At 45.0% G+C, this 16,498-nt stretch overlaps 1 protein-coding gene across 1 annotated transcript; it reads right to left on the bottom strand.

Annotated features, from left to right (window-relative positions):
• Positions 1-167: 167 nt before the first annotated feature.
• Positions 168-14,172, bottom strand: LOC144137561 (uncharacterized). Its single transcript, XM_077669489.1, has 5 exons — positions 14,098-14,172; positions 9,185-9,247; positions 3,640-3,702; positions 2,262-2,324; positions 168-350 (listed from the first exon to the last, which is right to left on the bottom strand). Exons 1-5 carry the CDS (start codon positions 14,168-14,170, stop codon positions 241-243), a joined length of 372 nt encoding a protein of 123 aa, XP_077525615.1. The 5' UTR covers positions 14,171-14,172; the 3' UTR covers positions 168-240.
• Positions 14,173-16,498: the final 2,326 nt, after the last annotated feature.

The following is a 16,498-nucleotide window of genomic DNA, read 5'->3' as shown; positions in this document are numbered from 1 at the left end:
TTTTATCTTGGATGTGCATTGTTTTTTCAAGTGGTGTTTTACCTTATCAAAGCAATATAACAGAAGTCATAGGGGCAATGTTTTGTAGCGTACGTGGTGAACAATCGTCATTTAAGGAACACCTTAGGGGATGTGTCGAAACAAATCGAAAAGGAAAACAATAAAACTTGCTTCAAGTTTATTTGCTTTAACATCCCGACACGCGAGTGGTTCTAGCGTCGCTCATACAGGAAGAAGTCTTCATTTGTTGCACGTGCACTTAAAAAAGTGTCTGCACTTTCCACCCGGCAGGCCGCGACTCTTGCAGTGGTAGTCGCACACTGCACTATTTGGACAGGAGAACTGGCGTCCTGAAATAAAAAGAACATGCGTGGTGAAGGTACGACTTGTGAGGTCAAACTTATTCGGTTTTAGGGAGGGCTGTGCGTCCAGACTCTAAATCTCGAATTAATTTCGCCTTTGTTTTACTCTGAAAACACGATGAAGGTGCTGAAAATTCGCATCATAGGACAACTGTCAGAAAACCCGTGAGCGAAACTCACAATTTATGCGAATATTTGAAAAACGTTTTCACACAATAATTTTGCAAGGTTTGCACACGCATTGTGAGTTGTAATTTAGATAAAGGCACTCGATGAGAGACGTATTGTTGGACGCACACGGGCAAAAGACAGAGTGTGAGATGAACTTTACCAGCCTTTCCAAATGAAGGTAGCACAAATGAAGGAAGCACAAAATCTTTGTCCAATCCCAGGAAAGTGCGCATACCGATTCGTGGCCCGCGGGCTAACGGTATACTATGGTACTTTTTCTTCATGAATGACGCTTGCCGTTCCTTTATTGAGATCTTCCAGTAACCCTTCTGACTCAATGGAAGCCCGCTTTCACGCATGCTTCGTGCGTGTCAGAGCTTTTTTATCAGAGCTTTCGTTTTGTCCAACTGGTCTATGGGGAAATGCATCTGTGTTTTTTACAGAACGCAAAGCTTTCGCTTTATTAAAGTTCAAGCAACAAATCTGTTCGGTTTGCAGCCGGAATACCTGGGCGACATGATTCTTAGCGGCCATATCTAACTACGGCGCACGGTTACCCACGTCTGGGAATCTTTTGAGGGCTCCGAGGCGTGTCCTGTGCTCGCTTTAGTGGTTGTGCCGCACTAAATAGGGAAGGAGATAGGAAGCAGAACGTAATACGAAGCATGGAGGCGCCTGTAATTCCTGTCAGTAGAAATCTTTTAAGCGGCATGGGTAAACTCTAAGCATCCGCACATGCAAAAAACGCATTGTACTAAGGTTTATATGACGCTTCTTATAAATATGACTCAGCTGGTTGCCCTCGTAGAAACACAATGCTCTCACACAATGCACGGACACTTGCCCACGCAGTGTAACGGGCAACACCTTCGCCCAACAAAAGGCTCGCGAACTGCCCACCGAGCACCCGAGGTCACCAAAGCTATGACACCACGGCTCACCTATCAGGATATTACTCAATTTTAATGGACCACCATACAAAAATTACCGTGTCCTCACCCATTCCTCAGCAAAATGTATGAAATAACTCTCCAAAAATTACAAACTTACAAACAGGGCGTACGTACTCCGAGTTCGAATGAACTTATTGTTTCGGCACAGTAGGCTGTTCTACGCAAATTTTGTCGAGACCTAGGTGCCCTTTAGCATATCATTATGGAATGCGCTCACAACTGAGCGCTACCACCTCTATCCACCCGTTCCATTCCTAAGCTGTGGGATACACTGTTGACCAGTTGTAAACCGGAGGGCCACACTCTCCTCTTGACACGGGACAAGACGACTGATGGATTTCTGGACTAGGGTTTACTCTCACATTCGAGGTCATTAAAATGTTTTCCTTTCTCTATTCTTATTTAGGTGAACCTTTTTTTGCATCTCTGGGATATTGAAGCCGCAAAAGTTATTGCCAGGGAATATTCTAGAAAAACTGTTTTCTAGAAAAACAGTTTTCTTCGAAGGCCACAATACCTATATCTCCGTGGACTGTGGTAGCAGATGTGATATATCAATCCGCGCAAAACCCGAGGGCTACAAAACAAGACCTATGCTGAAGCATCCAAATGCAAATTGATTATTGAGAATACGATGCTGGCTGGTATCGAGGTACGGTTATAATACAGTCGCCGACAATTAAAATTATAGAAACTGAGGAAGACCTTCTCCGAGAACCAATTTCAGCCGGTATTGTAGTTGTTTGTGTTTTGGATATAAACCTCCTTTACTTACGGATTCTAGTAAAAATGTGCTCTTCATTGTGTTTTGGCTCGTAAGCATGGATGGACTCTTGTTCTGAAAGTAAAAGAGCATAAAAAAGTCACTTTGCTAAGTACTGGAGAAAAATCCGCGAACGCTACCGCTTAGTCATGCATACCCTGAACTGTGAAATTCAAGTTTGGGGGAATTTTGTGTGGTTGAAGTAATGTGAATGTGAATGTGAATGCGAATGTGACCCTTAATGTGAATGTGACGCGTCTCTTCTTCAGCTTTCAAGAGGGCGAAGAGGATTCCCTGCGCCACGTCCGCGGGCTGGAACAGAGAGTCGCAGCTGCTGCATTCAGAGGTAAGAAACAGGTGGTTATTAGATTGTTTTGGCCAAATAATATTTTTAGTCCCTCCCCCCTGAAATCCATTAATTTTGCTCACTTTGAATATTTCGATTTTTTTTTGGAAACTGCTCAGCGTCCCCGTGGAATTCGACTTGACGAGATTTTACTGTAATTGAACTGGTCCATTGAACTTATCTATATAAACGCGTGGAGACATTTGATCACAATATTTAATTGATATACACACTTTGTACGAAGTTGCGGAATCACCCATCGAGCCGAGAAGCTGTCGTCCGGTGTCCTTGGGAGCTGTACGGCTCTCTAACATGTCGATGGCATAACGAGGGGCGAGATTAACTATTTCAAGTGAAAAAAAATACAATATTTTATGGTGAAATGGATATCGAAACCAGGCCCTCCGGAATACGAAACGAGCACGTATCGTCGCTCCCCTACAGCTCAATGGCTGCATGAAGTGGCCTTTGATCTAGAAAGCGCCGGATACCTGCCAGAGCAGCTCACCATACTATCGGTTTGGCGCTATTTAGAACGCTGTCAGGCTGATCAATAAATGTACCCCGTGATACGGCGTGAGGCAGGAATAATAACACACGCGCTCACCTGTGTTCGCAATCTTGTCCCGACCAGACTCCCACTTAGCTGCAACGTCAGCATACCCCCCCCACAACTATCGCTGACGTGGTTATTGGCCAGTGATGACGACAGCTCCTGTCGGAAGCTCACGACCGATACACAAATTGTAATCTGGCTGCGAGGCCAGGATAAGGAGCGAACTTTTTTGCTTATCCACTCAATGGCATTGATGAGAGAAGATTCAGCTGACCCTAGAATCTCCCGGTCGGTGGTACAACTCCCACTGTGTGTGAAGGCAGATTACCCACTCGGAGGAACACCAGGCGGCTTTCATTTGGGCGGTAATGACTTCGCATCCGCAGGTCATAACAAGCACGTAGGTGAACGCAATGTTTGCTACAGGGCTAACTATCTTGAGAATTTCGCTCCAGGTAGATAAAAAACTATACTTCTTCTGACCTTACCAGTTTCAGGAGCAGTTGTCGCAACCAGTGAGTCATTCACTTTTCGAGTACCTCCGGAAGGCCCTACGCAAGAGAAAGTACTTAGTGAAGACTTATAAATGACTTCCGATTTCAGTTGTGAGCCGAGAATAACAACCAATAAAAACCACTTACGCCACCTAGTGGGATTAGTGAGAGTTTTGTATTTTTTTGTACGTAAGCACATTTTCCGCTACGCTGTCTGAAGCATAAGGCCTGCGAATCAGGGCACTTACAAACGGAAAATAAATATCATCATCATCATCATCATCACCAGCCTATCTACGCCCACGGCAGGGCAAAGGCCTCTCCCATTATTCTCCAATTACCTCGGTCCTGTGCCAACTGTGACCAATTTATCCCCGCAAACTTCTTGATCTCATCTGCCCATCTAACTTTCTGCCGCCCCCTGCAACGCCCTGAAAATAAATATACGCCGTGCCAACCCAAAGGTATGCGTAGGTGGCAGCTGTCAAAAGCAGCCAAAAAGGAAGATTGCTCTGCATTGTCGTTCTGTTGGAGCTTAAGGCCTCTTACGTCAAAGCGATAGCTGGAAAAATGTCGTACGAGCAAGAACACGTATCGTTAAACAACACTGAAAACAGTTGGGGTGTGGAAGGCCGATAGCACGCGTTTTAGCCCACGGAGATGAAACGTTGTAGCGCGATGTGTTGCAAAACAAGTGGCCGGTGTGTTCATTTAGAACGTGTTGCGTTTTAGCGTTAGGCGTTGTGAAACGGGTGTCCTGGTGTGTAGTACTGTGGATACATGAAACGGCGACGACGACCGGAGACGCCGACAGCCCGAGTTCCTAAGGGGCTTCGCCCCTAAAACTCTGCGCCGAGATGTGCACAGCTACGTGGAAAATGAAATCGTGCCTGTATTTGAACGGGAAAGCTATGAGGCGTGGTGTGGATCTCTTGGTGGTGAGTCGTGCTCCGTGCGTTGTTGGGTCGAAAATCAATGTTTTCGCATTCACAGATCATAAGAACGGTTTTAGTGTTGTGAGAGTGTGTTCCATTTCGTTTCTTTGTCTTCTTTTAGTAGTTAGTTTTGCTTTGTTTGTATTGCTAGTTCGGGTTTGATTGATTGATTGATTGATTGTATTTTAGTGTGTAACGCGCCGACGCAACGCAGGCGATGAGGCGCGCCGTAGTGGAGGGCTCCGGATTAATTTTGACCACCTGAGGATATTTATCGTGCGCCGAAATTTCGTACACACGGGCTTTTTTGCTTTTCGCCTCCATAAGAAAAGCGGCCACCGCGGCCGGGAATCGAACCCACGACCTCGTGCTCAGCAGCGCAACGCCTTAGCCACTGAGCCACCGCGGTGGGTTCGGGCTTCCGAGTATAAGGATTTATTTATCAGGATTGTGTAGTTCTGATTAGTTTTTGTCATCCTGTATTTTTTTCTTATGTGTCTGCGGTGATCGGTGCAGTGTCGCTGTGTTTACTGTGATTTTTAATTATTATTATTATATAGTGCTGCCGCTTAGTAACTTCACGCTCCTTGTAAATCGACTCACCTGGTAACTAGCCTAAAAAAACAAATGGGGCCGCTGTGAATGGCGCGCGTTGAAAGGAAGAAATGACTTGATCAATGGCATCATTGCGAAAAAGAGGCCAAAGATTACCGTTCGGGGAAGGGGGAATGTGCTAGAAAAGGAGGCGCTACAGTTACTACTTGCGAAAACTAACGAAAGCTGTGGAAAGCCTGTTTTACATTCGGATTTAATTTGTGTGCGCTATACGCCGTAATTACGCCTCGTTGCAATAGAAAGACAGCAGGACAAGCAATCCCAGTAAATGGAATGCCAAATGCACTCCCTGCTTCACCCCAGCGTTTTATGGGCGATTCACCTTAGGGACTCGGGATGTCGACATCTCACGTCGTCGTCTCATGTAGTCGCATTCTCATCTATTACGGTACTAAAACACCGCGACACTCGTTTTGGAACGCCTCTGGCTAGAACGTAACGCGTACTAATAACATACTGGGGCGCTCACCTCCCAACGTCTCGCGATATATCTTTTCATCTACGTGGTCAAAAATGCGTACTAAAATAACACACCGGGACAACCGTTTTTTTTTTGTTTTCTTGCTTGCTTGCTTGCTTATATTTCATTCTGGGATCGCTTTATTTTTACAATTTGCCGTTATCCATTTCGAATTTCACTTCTCCTCCGTATTTGTAATTGGGATATCGCGTATATGAGCGCGCGCCTTGTGGCAACAGAGAGACTTACAATCTTTCAATACATTCATACGCTGCATGCTTAGCCCCTTCCTAAATTTCACGTTAGTGGCGATGATCCGGTTCGTTGCCATTTATGTCAGGGGCGCCAATCTTATTAACAGGATTGGAGCTGTACTGGGCAGCGATGGGGTAGCAATAAAAAAACCCTCAAATTCTAAGCGCTGCGGAATTTTGCACATTGCCGTTTGCGTTAACGTGACGAACTACCCCGTAAACTGAGTTCTCTCCGACGTCAATCAGGTAATTCATGGTATCTGGAGTATTGTAAACTCACTTTGGAGCACCCTGTTGTCCACCGTTACCTAAAATCAGACGCTCGCAACTAGAGACTGGCAAGGCGTCCAGAAGTAAAAGTTAAGTCATTCCCTCCCGAAACTTCGACGTCACAACCGGCCAGAAATTAGCAAGGCAAAAGTGGGAACCTTCGTTCTTCTTATTGCCGGCGATGGTATAACAGCGCGTCTCCATATGCGTAGCATTTCAATGTTCACAAAGAGCCACAATAATTTTCAAGCGTGAAGAAGTTCATAGAGAGTTTTCCTTCAATAAAACATAATCAAACTCTGGAAGGCAAGCTGGCTACATGTCTTTCTCCAAAGTACATCGTTCCTTCGTGACAGGCAACGCAGAACATATTCTCGGTTTGGCCACGCGGCACAGGGGCCCAAATTCTCAATATGGTGGGCTGAGTTTGGTTGGAGCATTTGCCTTTCCGAGTGCGACGGAGTAAACCTGCATGCCGCTGACTGAGGGGAAGAACGCGAAGATACTTCTTTGCGGAACACAGCACATAAAAATGCGTAAGACCAGATAACTCTACGAAAGCCATTGTTGAAGAGGAACTTGACACTAGACACGCGGAGACTTCGAGAAGGCGAGCACAGAAGCAGATGAACCGTTTTCTATGGACCTCGAAAAAGCTTCCTGGCATTCCCTCGCTTGAGTTTCAGGAACCGCAAAAACCCATAACTGTAGCCATTCTGGCTGCGCCTTCTTGTGCAGCTAGCAGTTGCATTGGCACCAAAAGGCGTCCGCCAGTGTTGTACACATTTCTCTAAAACAGGAACAAAAGCTCGTCCCTCATTCCTTCAGAATTTTGAAACAAGTTCCCATTACAAGTTCCTTCATTGCGAAAGGAACGCATTCCAGTTCCACTTCGAATATTAGAACGTGTCGTTACATTAACGTTACATTTCACTTTTAATTAAGACATGGTGTCGGATATTCCTCAGGCGACTTAAAGGGAGAAATGTAAAGCTCACATGGATCTACGTATATTACACGAATAGGAAAACCGCCGGCAGCCAATTATCTGGAGATAAAAAGAATGCAAAGAAATGCTCCTACACGAATTTTTTCAGGGAGCACCGGACAAACTCAAGACATGTCTAACTGCGATTTTGGTGCTCGTCTACTATGGGTGCAGCATTTCCACTGTAAAAGATCAAAGCACAGATTGAAACAGACCAATTAAAGCAACTCAGAACTCTTGCCGTCCATGTTGGGGCGGCCTCGTTCAGGTGTTGCCTATACGGCGCGACGAAACTATGCCCAACGATGACGAAATTCCCTTCCTTTGTCAACACGATGCGTGCAATACAAAAGGACCTGGCACTCCGTCAGCCCACTCCCGTCAGATACTGAGTGCGTACCCTGTAACTAGGAGAAGTACAGCCCAGCCCTATGGATAGCTCGTGACCCTTGGAATGACCTAATAGCGAGCGACACTCCCTCGACAGCAACGCAACTGCGCGTCGCGCGCTCTGATGCGATAACTACCCGTGACAATATACAAATACAGTGGTTTCACAAGGGACATGTAGCGCCGCTCGGACTTAGACAATCTTTCCCGGACGCGCATCTGGGCCCCTCCAGAAAAACGATGAAAAGTGAAAAGTATTCTCCCGGCTGCGCTATTCACCCGTCGAACCGGCATGAAAGCAAGCACAAGCTCGACCGACGAGCAAGCACGAGCTCGAAAGCTCGACCGGCATGAAAGCAAGCACAAGCTGTGGCTCGCTTGCTGGTTACCCCTCTGCCTTTGACCTGCGGGGAAGCACGTTCCGCTGAAGGGCGCAGGCAAATTGGCCAGCTTGTTAGAAGAGAAACGCAACAGCGACTTCTGGATTTTTGTACTCGAGCATTCACATTCAAAACAGCCAAGTCCTGGCAATGAAACGTTTGCAGAAGGAACGCCGTTCCTGCCGTTCCTTCATAACCCTAACAAGTTACCGTTACAGTTCCACCGACCTTAATGGAACGGTGGCGTTCCTCTGTTCCTCCAAAAAGGAACTAGTTCCAGGAACGCTGTTCCTTGGAACGCCGTTTCGTACAACACTGGCGTCGGCCAACCAACTAAGACAACCCGCTGAATGACCGCAGTAAAAATGGCGCCGGTGTCAAAGCGGGGCACGCACATATACACCCCTGCTCCTCTGTATATTCAGTCTTGCCGCGCCTCACTGAAAGGACAGCGGTAGACTTAAGCAGAACGCAGTAGGACGTGCCTTGGATGTGATATTTATAAAATCGCGGAATCCCTTGCCCTCTATTTGCGCGCCCTTAATTCGAGCAACATTTGCCAAAAGTCGTCTGGGCAGTCCGCTACTTTGTCTCCCTCAACTCGAACAATGACGTTAGCTGCGACCTCAGGAATACGAGTTCTCCCCCCCTCCGCCCCTGCGCGTAGTTTGTAAAAAAAACCTGGAGACCACATGGGTAGGAGCTTCCAGAATTCCGTATATTTCTCGCAAAACTAGTTCCCAGCTATTACCTTGTCGGAGAACGTGCAGAGGACATTTATTCGCTCTACACTGCCTCGGCTCGCTAGCACAGCAATTTTTAATGCGCTTAACCCTTCCGCTGAACTAACAGTGATTCTCGAAATGTCGGTCACCGCCTCTCTGGCATTTGGTGCAGCCTTATTACGGGCGTAATTAACTCCGGGAGCCTACGCTCTATTGTTGAAGGACGTCACGGGCCGTCGCCATTACAGCCGTTTCGTCAGCATTGTTCCCGACTTCCGCAATAAAATTACCGCATTTTTTCTACCTACTGCTCACCCTGACGTGTGCATTGGTGAACCTAGCAACGTGACGCGGCTTGTGGGCGTTCGGCAGTGGTTTACCCGAGCGTATGATGTTAATGAGGGGCTGAAGAAGTAGTTAATAGCCGTGCAGTGAAAATTGCCGAACATAATCATTGCAACACTGAGTGACTTTACACTTTTGCATTTGATTTACAATAACTTACTCATCCTTATGACTTACCTGTGCTTGATTGCCGTGGTCCGTTTTCGAACGCCTCCTCGCCACGCACCCATTCGAGGCCCACTGAAAGAGCACGTTGAGAAGACGGGAACGTCCCAGCGCTGCTTGAGGCTAATCAGCCGTAAAACATTCTCTTAGAGTAGGCGCTTTCATTTCCCCAGCGGTAGAAACCATGAACGGGTTTTCATGATATTTTTGCACTTCTCAGCACGTGGGGAACTGTAATTTCGGTCCATACTGCTAAACACCAAAAACGAGCAACCTGTAGAGCTCTCTGCGCGCTCCGGGAGAACGGAACAACCCCGAATTGAAGCCGCCGCGGCTCACAAAAACTGGTAGCTTCACAAAATTCAAGCGTCTTATTAAAATTGTTCGTGGCGACAACGTTGCTTTCATGGATTAAATTGAGTGGCGGCAACAATGTTTGATTCCTCCCTCTGCTGACGGCTTACTTTTACAAATGAAAGGTTATTCGCTGTATCAGATTCTGGTGTATCTGCTATTCGCTGTATCACGTTATTTAAAGTGGAGTTTTCATCAAAAGACTTTTTGGGCGTGAAGTGTTTGATTATTTTGGCGGACGCTATAGACCGCACGTAGTGCATTTGATCTGTAGATTGGCAATGCAGCCTACTCCAGGGATCAGATTATTTATTTATTTATTTATTTATTTATTTACATTACCCTCAGGGCCCGGGTAGGGCGTTACAGAGGGGAGTGGGAACAAAACAATGCAATAAGGAGCAGACACAGCAAGGAAGGAAAAAAATGAGAACAGAAAAATAAGAAAAATAAGATCAGGCCAAGTTCGCAACAAAATGCAGCAGTAAAGTTCCAGTCTTGTGTGACATAACAGCAGGTAAACGATGCGAAACTAACGTAAATAAAATGACTAACAGATGAAAAAAAAAAACGGTACATATTCCGGAAATTTTTGACATCTAATCAGCAAGCGCTAACGTAGCACAAGTGAAACATGATAGTAGGTAATAATACAGCAAAATGACAACAACAGGCACAAATGTTCGAAAAAAAAATGACACATTCATGACTGGCTGCAAATGTAAGTTGACACAACAGATCTGAATAAATGATTGTCACGAATTAGAACTATCGGCTCGGGAAGGTGGTTCCAGTGGTTTATTGCTTGGGGTAGAAACGAGTGATAGAACGCATTAGCGTTACATTGGATGGGTTCAACCTTGTGGCGGTGATCTAAGCGACGCGATATGAACGAGGGGCTTGAAAGGAGCAAATCGTGGAGTGTGTCGTGATGAAAGATTTTATGAAATAAATACAAACGCTGAAGCTGACGGCGTAATGACAGATCGGGTAGGAGCAAACTTGATTTCATGGTTGATACACTAGCTGTGCGGTGATAATTAGAAAGGATGAAACGCGCAGAACGGTTTTGAACGGATTCAACAATTCAAGTTAAAGATGCCAGGCCAGGGTCCCAAATAGAAGCGGCATGCTCAAGTTTCGGTCGTATTAGAGTTTTATACAATTGTAGTTTCAGCGAGGACGTAAGATTAGAAAAGTTTTGTTTTAAATAGCCCAGCGTGCGGTTAGCGTTATTTGTTATGTAGTTAATAAGCGGTTCGCAGGAGAGATTGGATGATATATAGACGCCTAAGTATTTATACGATGTTACAGTCTCCAGAAGATTACCTTGAAGGGTATAAATAAAACTACCAGTTGTTTTACGGGATACATGCATTACTTTACATTTATTTATGTTAAGAGACATAAGCCAGTCATTGCACCATGCAGCGATTGCGTTAATATCGGACTGGAGTATAGCAGAGTCATTATCAGTTGTAACTTCGCGGTAAAGAACACAATCATCAGCAAACAGGTTAATTGAAGACTGTACTGTGGTAGGAAGATCATTAATGTAGATTAAAAAGAGCAGTGGTCCAAGAACAGAGCCTTGAGGAACACCTGAATGGACTTGAGAAAAAGAAGACGTAACTTGGTTAACAGACACGAACTGAGAGCGGTTTGTAAGAAAGTTACGTAACCAGGCAAAGGTGTTAGGATCGAGGTTGAGTTTGCTTAGTTTTAAAATTAGTAGTTCGTGTGATACCTTGTCAAAAGCTTTGGAAAAATCAAGGAATACACATTCTACTTTGGAACCCTGGTCAATTATACTATGAAGTGAGTGTGTGAAGCAGGCTAGCTGAGTTTCACGTGAAAAATTTTTACGGAACCCATGTTGAGAATTGTGAAAGAACTTGTTGAAATCCAAGTGACGACCGATTTCGGATGATAAAATGTGTTCTAAAATTTTACACGGAATGCTTGTAAGTGAAATGGGGCGGATATTTTGACAACGTGCTTATCTGAACTTTTATGGACGGGAACCACCTTCCCCACTTTCCAATCAGACGGCAGGGTGCTTGTTAGTAAAGATTGTTCAGAAATTTTTGACAAAATTATTGAGGAGTACTCTTTGGTATTTTTGAGAAACTTAGAATTTATATTATCGATGCCAGCGGCTGAGGAAAGTTTAAGATTTTCAATTATTTTAGCAACGCCGCATGGATCTATAAAAACCGGAGGCATGTTCGAAAATTGATGACTATGAACTGAAGGGTTCGGTGGGTGCAGGGTGTTGGAAAATGATTTAACAAAGAAGTCATTGAACGCGGAAGCACACTGTTCGTCGGAAAGCATGACACCATCATTTGATGTAATGGTAATAACATCATCGTGATGAGCATTGACAAGTTTCCAGAATTGACGTGGCTGGTTTCTAAGCATTTCGGGAAATGTTTGTGTGTTATAAACATGTTTCGCTTCATGCAAAGCACGGAGATAGTTGCGATTTGCAAGATGATAATCTTGCCATTTTTCTGGAAGATTAGAGTGTTTGGCTTGACGGAATACACGCTTTTTTTTGTTTGCTAGTCGCTGAAGTTGTTTATTGAACCACGGGGATCTGTTAGTTTTTATGCAACGAAGCGGGATATACTTGCTAGATAAATAGGCTACTTTGTCTCTGAAAAGACACCAGTCTTTCTCTAATGACCGCGAAGAAAAATTTTCTAAGAAGTCTTCTACGAATAAGGATAATTCGGTATTTATGCTCTCGTAGTCCGCTCGGAAATAATCACGTATCTGTTTTACTTTTTTGGGGTTACGGGTAGTAGCAAAATTTAGGTCAAATTGAAGAAGGGCATGATCGCTAAGTGCGGGTAGGACTGACAATGATGTTATTGCTTCTGGAAACGTTGTTAATACAAGGTCAAGAATATTGGCCGAATTTCCAGTGCATCGAGTTGGTTGTGTTACCATCTGGGTGAAGTGGAAGGTTGAACAAAGGTCAAGAAACGACTTTGCTTCGGAATTTCGAGGTACTATGCCAGGACCATCCTTGGTCCACTTTATGCTGGGATAATTCGGCGAGAGGCTTATTTTCGCTCCCTCAGCACTGACACCCATGGAAGCCCATGGGTGTCAGGCTTTCTCAATAGCTTTCCGAAGCAGGCTTTCTGAATAGCTGTACAGATTGCGGTTTTTTAGAGTACATCTGTTAATGGGACGGCCTCCAAAAGAATATACCGCGGAATGTTACATACTGAAATCTCCTCACCATATGACTACCGAGAAAAGCAGGAAAACCGGGCCAATATACTTTGTAGCTAACTCTTGTTTAGGGTGAACTTTTGACAACAATAGTTGCCTGTGTAAATTTTGAATTTACTTCAGAGTACATTTAATCACCAAATTCTTTCGTTATGTGGAGTTTTTCCCCTTGTAGAGAGCTTTTTGGGTTCTGTTCTAAGAGACTGATGAAACGATAGAACAAAAATGAACCCAAAAGGCAGGTTTGTTATCTAACTTTGATGCTTGCCTATGAGCTGACTCGTAGTGCTAAATGGTTGTTGCACACAGCAATATCCTCGAAAGTTTAGGTTTCACATTTTGTTTACAAGAAAACAAATTTTCCTTGTTTTGTTGAGGTGTTCAATGCGCACTAACTTTTCCCCTGTATGCGCGATTCTTCTGCAGGCAAGTCAATTACCTGGTAGAAGCGGATAATGTTTTGTTCCTTGTATTTGAGCAATAGCGTTTTGCCGGAGAAGAAATTTGCAATCATAAAGCTCTGCTTGATCAGTTATACGCTCAATTTCACCAAGCATTGGTGTAAAACATTTGCATGATGGTGCGCATGTCCTATATCATTAAAAACGATTTTGTGGCTTTAGTAAGCATTGCGAATACAGCTTAAGCCCTGATTAGGTCTAAGCGCTTTGGGCCTTAAGCCCACAGCTCTCAGACTGCGAGAGCTCCTATTCAAAACTTAACGAACAAGAACCCAGACACCGTTCTTTCTTTTCCTCAAAGCACCACAACATTTACGAAACATGACATAATTAATTAATTTTAATCCCTACCTTTTGAACAGTTTTGGACTGGCTGAAACATTGCATTTCATTTAGAATGGGTTACGACTATAATATAGGAATTGGTGATTAGACGTGCAGGCTCCCACAGTGCTACTAACACGTACAGGGGAAAGTTTTAAAAAAGCATTTTGGCGGCAAATTTGTTTTTGCAGCGCTTAATATGGCATAAACAGCCATTCTCCTTGCAATTTGACGGTTCCAGCAAAATTGTTACTTTATGTATTTGAAGTACGTGAACAAAACGCAGCACGTCGTTCCTTGTGTCCGTAATTATCTGTTTTTTTAACTATTCGGCAGCCGTCTGTAAAAAGAACGTTCAAATTTTGAAAATTACCGAGAAAAACATTCATGAAGCCCCTCGGGAAATAAGGTCTCCTTCTGATGTGCGACCACATAGCCTCTTACTCAGCTCCTGGACGAATTTCTTCGAAGACATGACAGCGTTTCGGCATTAACTACGGACAGCAACTGATGAGCACAAGCCAGAACTAAAATTACCTGCGACGATGAAGAATGCGACGAATCCTCTCAGCACCTTCATTCTAAGCATTAAAGGGTGTACCTGTAACATGCGCTGAAAAAACACCGTACATTGGTTACATTGTTACAGTAAACACCGGTATCAAAAAGTAGGAAGTGTTGTGATGAATAGCTGTAGCAAACCTGGTTGTGCAAATAAGTACAATTGAAAATATCATTTAGGCATATAATAACCTGAACAGGTATATATTTAATGGTTTCTTATCTCGGAACATTGTCGACAATCAAGGCTTATATACAGGGTGATCAAAGTTAAGTCGACAGGTTATTTAAAATTAGCGCTTAGATTTACGTGAAGATCTCAAATAAATTACTTTTATGCTCCCAGGGGGACACAGAATGACGTGATAAATAATAATGTCAGTGACCTATTTAACTAATATTGAATAATTAGCATTTAGTGGCTGCAGTGGAAAGTTGGGAGCAGTCGTCTTTCGAGAGTTTCATTTGCCAGAATCCCAGCGCATCCGTACTGCGAGATATCGAACTGCGAAGTTTATTTTCCGTTCGCAAGAATACGGTTGCAAGACAGTGAGTACCATCACATAGGCCGCTCGGTCCCATGTTTCGATAGCGTTCCGAGTACTGCATTCACGTGATTACGCGAGCCGAGACTGAAATGGCGAGTTATACGTTTTGCCTATGCCGCCTCCCCGTTGTCAAAGTAAACATCGCACACAGCAGGCACGTCACAAAAGCGAGGAGCTTTCCGCGGTCCTCAATGTATTGCATGCGCAATCACGCAAACGGAAATTAAAATTTGAAGCTTTTGCAGTTTAAACCCGGAGCTCTAGAATTCTGCCAAATAAACCTGTGTAAAAACAGGATTGCGTCTGATTTTCAATACAAGTATGGCTGCTTACGGCAGCAATTAAGAAGTTAGTTATTCCATGTTACTTTGTTAATCCACCGCCATACATAATTACCACCTCATTCTGTGTCGCTCTGGGAGCATACCGTTACTGTAGCAGTGGTGACGACATCTAAGCGCCTTATAAAAAAAACCTGTTGACGTACCTTTGATCACCCTGTATTTTGAAATTTATGTCCTGGAGAATCGAATATTTGGCATTCTAAAAATGGGAATGACAAACAATGTGGTGAAGACATGAATTTTTGAGCCTGTACGCAAAACGGCTCAAAAAAAGAAGGAAGACGGCTGGTTCTGCTTCGTGGCAGCAGAAAATATCGTTATGCATTAAACAAGCGATTCGATAAAAACAGGGATGATATAAGCAATAGAAAAACGAAAATAGTGCTGAAAAATGAATGCCTCACCGGAATGTCCAAGGAAAGATCTACTGTATACCAGAACAGCAGTTACGGGTACTTTTTATAGAGGCCTTAGGGACAATACGTTAAATGGGTTGACTATGAAAAGCACTCACGGCGCGTAGCTGCGAGTTGCGAACCCACTGCGCTGCGATCTGTACTTCCGGCATTTACGAATGACGCAGTAAAACCTATCCATCTTCAAAACGCGGAAAAAGCGAACTCGCCGTATTATGCAGCCGTTGTCACACACGTAACTTACGACGCGAGAGAGAGAGAGAGAACAAAACTTTATTAAAAAGAAAAGAAAACCGGGTTAGCGAGGGGGCGTGGCGGAGGACCAGAGGTCCGCCGCGACCGCCAGAGCTCGGCAGGTGACCAGCACTTGGCTGGACTCCTCGGAGCTGCCCAGGGCCTGCTCCCAGTGGAATGAGGAGGGGAGTGGGGAATATGGGTCAGCAGGACACTCGCAAAGAGAGTGATACAGAGTATCCAGCTGACCGCACTTGGGGCAGTGGGGTGTGTGGAATTGATGTGGATGTGTATGTATTAGTTGAGTACGATGAGGGAACGTGTGCGTTTGGAGTATCCGCCACATGTGGGCAGCCTCGGGGGATAGGTGTGGATGGGGGGGTGGGAGAGTACGGCGGAGGAGGCGGTAATGAAGGGTAATTTCCCTGAAACTGAGGAGAGACTCGGAGGTCTCGGTCTCGGGAGGCCCGTGTATAGGTGTACGAGAAACAGCGGCCCGGGAAGTAAGAGCTCGAGCGTGTGCATTCGCTGCCTCGTTAGCACCTATGCCGGTGTGGGCCGGGGTCCACACCAGTTGCACGGGGTCGGTCGGGGGGCTTTGGAGAAGAATTTTGAGGGCTACGGGGGATATAAAGCCTTTGGAGAAGTGCCGGATGGCCTGCTGCGAGTCTGATAGGACGGTGATTGGGGTGGGGCTCTGGGAGAGCGCAAGGGCAATGGCCGCTTCCTCCGCCGTAGTTGCACATGAGGTGGAGATGGTGGCAGTGTGTGTCGGGACATTGATGTCCGGTCCGGTAACCGCGAGGGTGCAACGTTCCCTGAAAACGTTGCACTT

This window comes from Haemaphysalis longicornis, unplaced genomic scaffold (assembly GCF_048455015.1).
Source record: "Haemaphysalis longicornis isolate Haplotype H1 unplaced genomic scaffold, Haemaphysalis longicornis Haplotype H1 scaffold_40, whole genome shotgun sequence".
Taxonomy (NCBI): Eukaryota; Metazoa; Arthropoda; class Arachnida; order Ixodida; family Ixodidae; genus Haemaphysalis; species Haemaphysalis longicornis.
This window is presented reverse-complemented; position numbering and strand designations above follow the sequence as displayed.

Bases quoted from the DNA above. Each gene is read 5' to 3' on its own strand.
- LOC144137561 (XM_077669489.1), bottom strand. From the start codon at position 14,170: ATGTTACAGGTACACCCTTTAATGCTTAGAATGAAGGTGCTGAGAGGA. The intron at 9,248-14,097 runs GTAATTTTAGTT...GTGCTCTTTCAG, and splicing joins CGCATTCTTCATCGTCGCAG to TGGGCCTCGAATGGGTGCGT. The intron at 3,703-9,184 runs GTAAGTCATAAG...TCTCTTGCGTAG, and splicing joins ACCACGGCAATCAAGCACAG to GGCCTTCCGGAGGTACTCGA.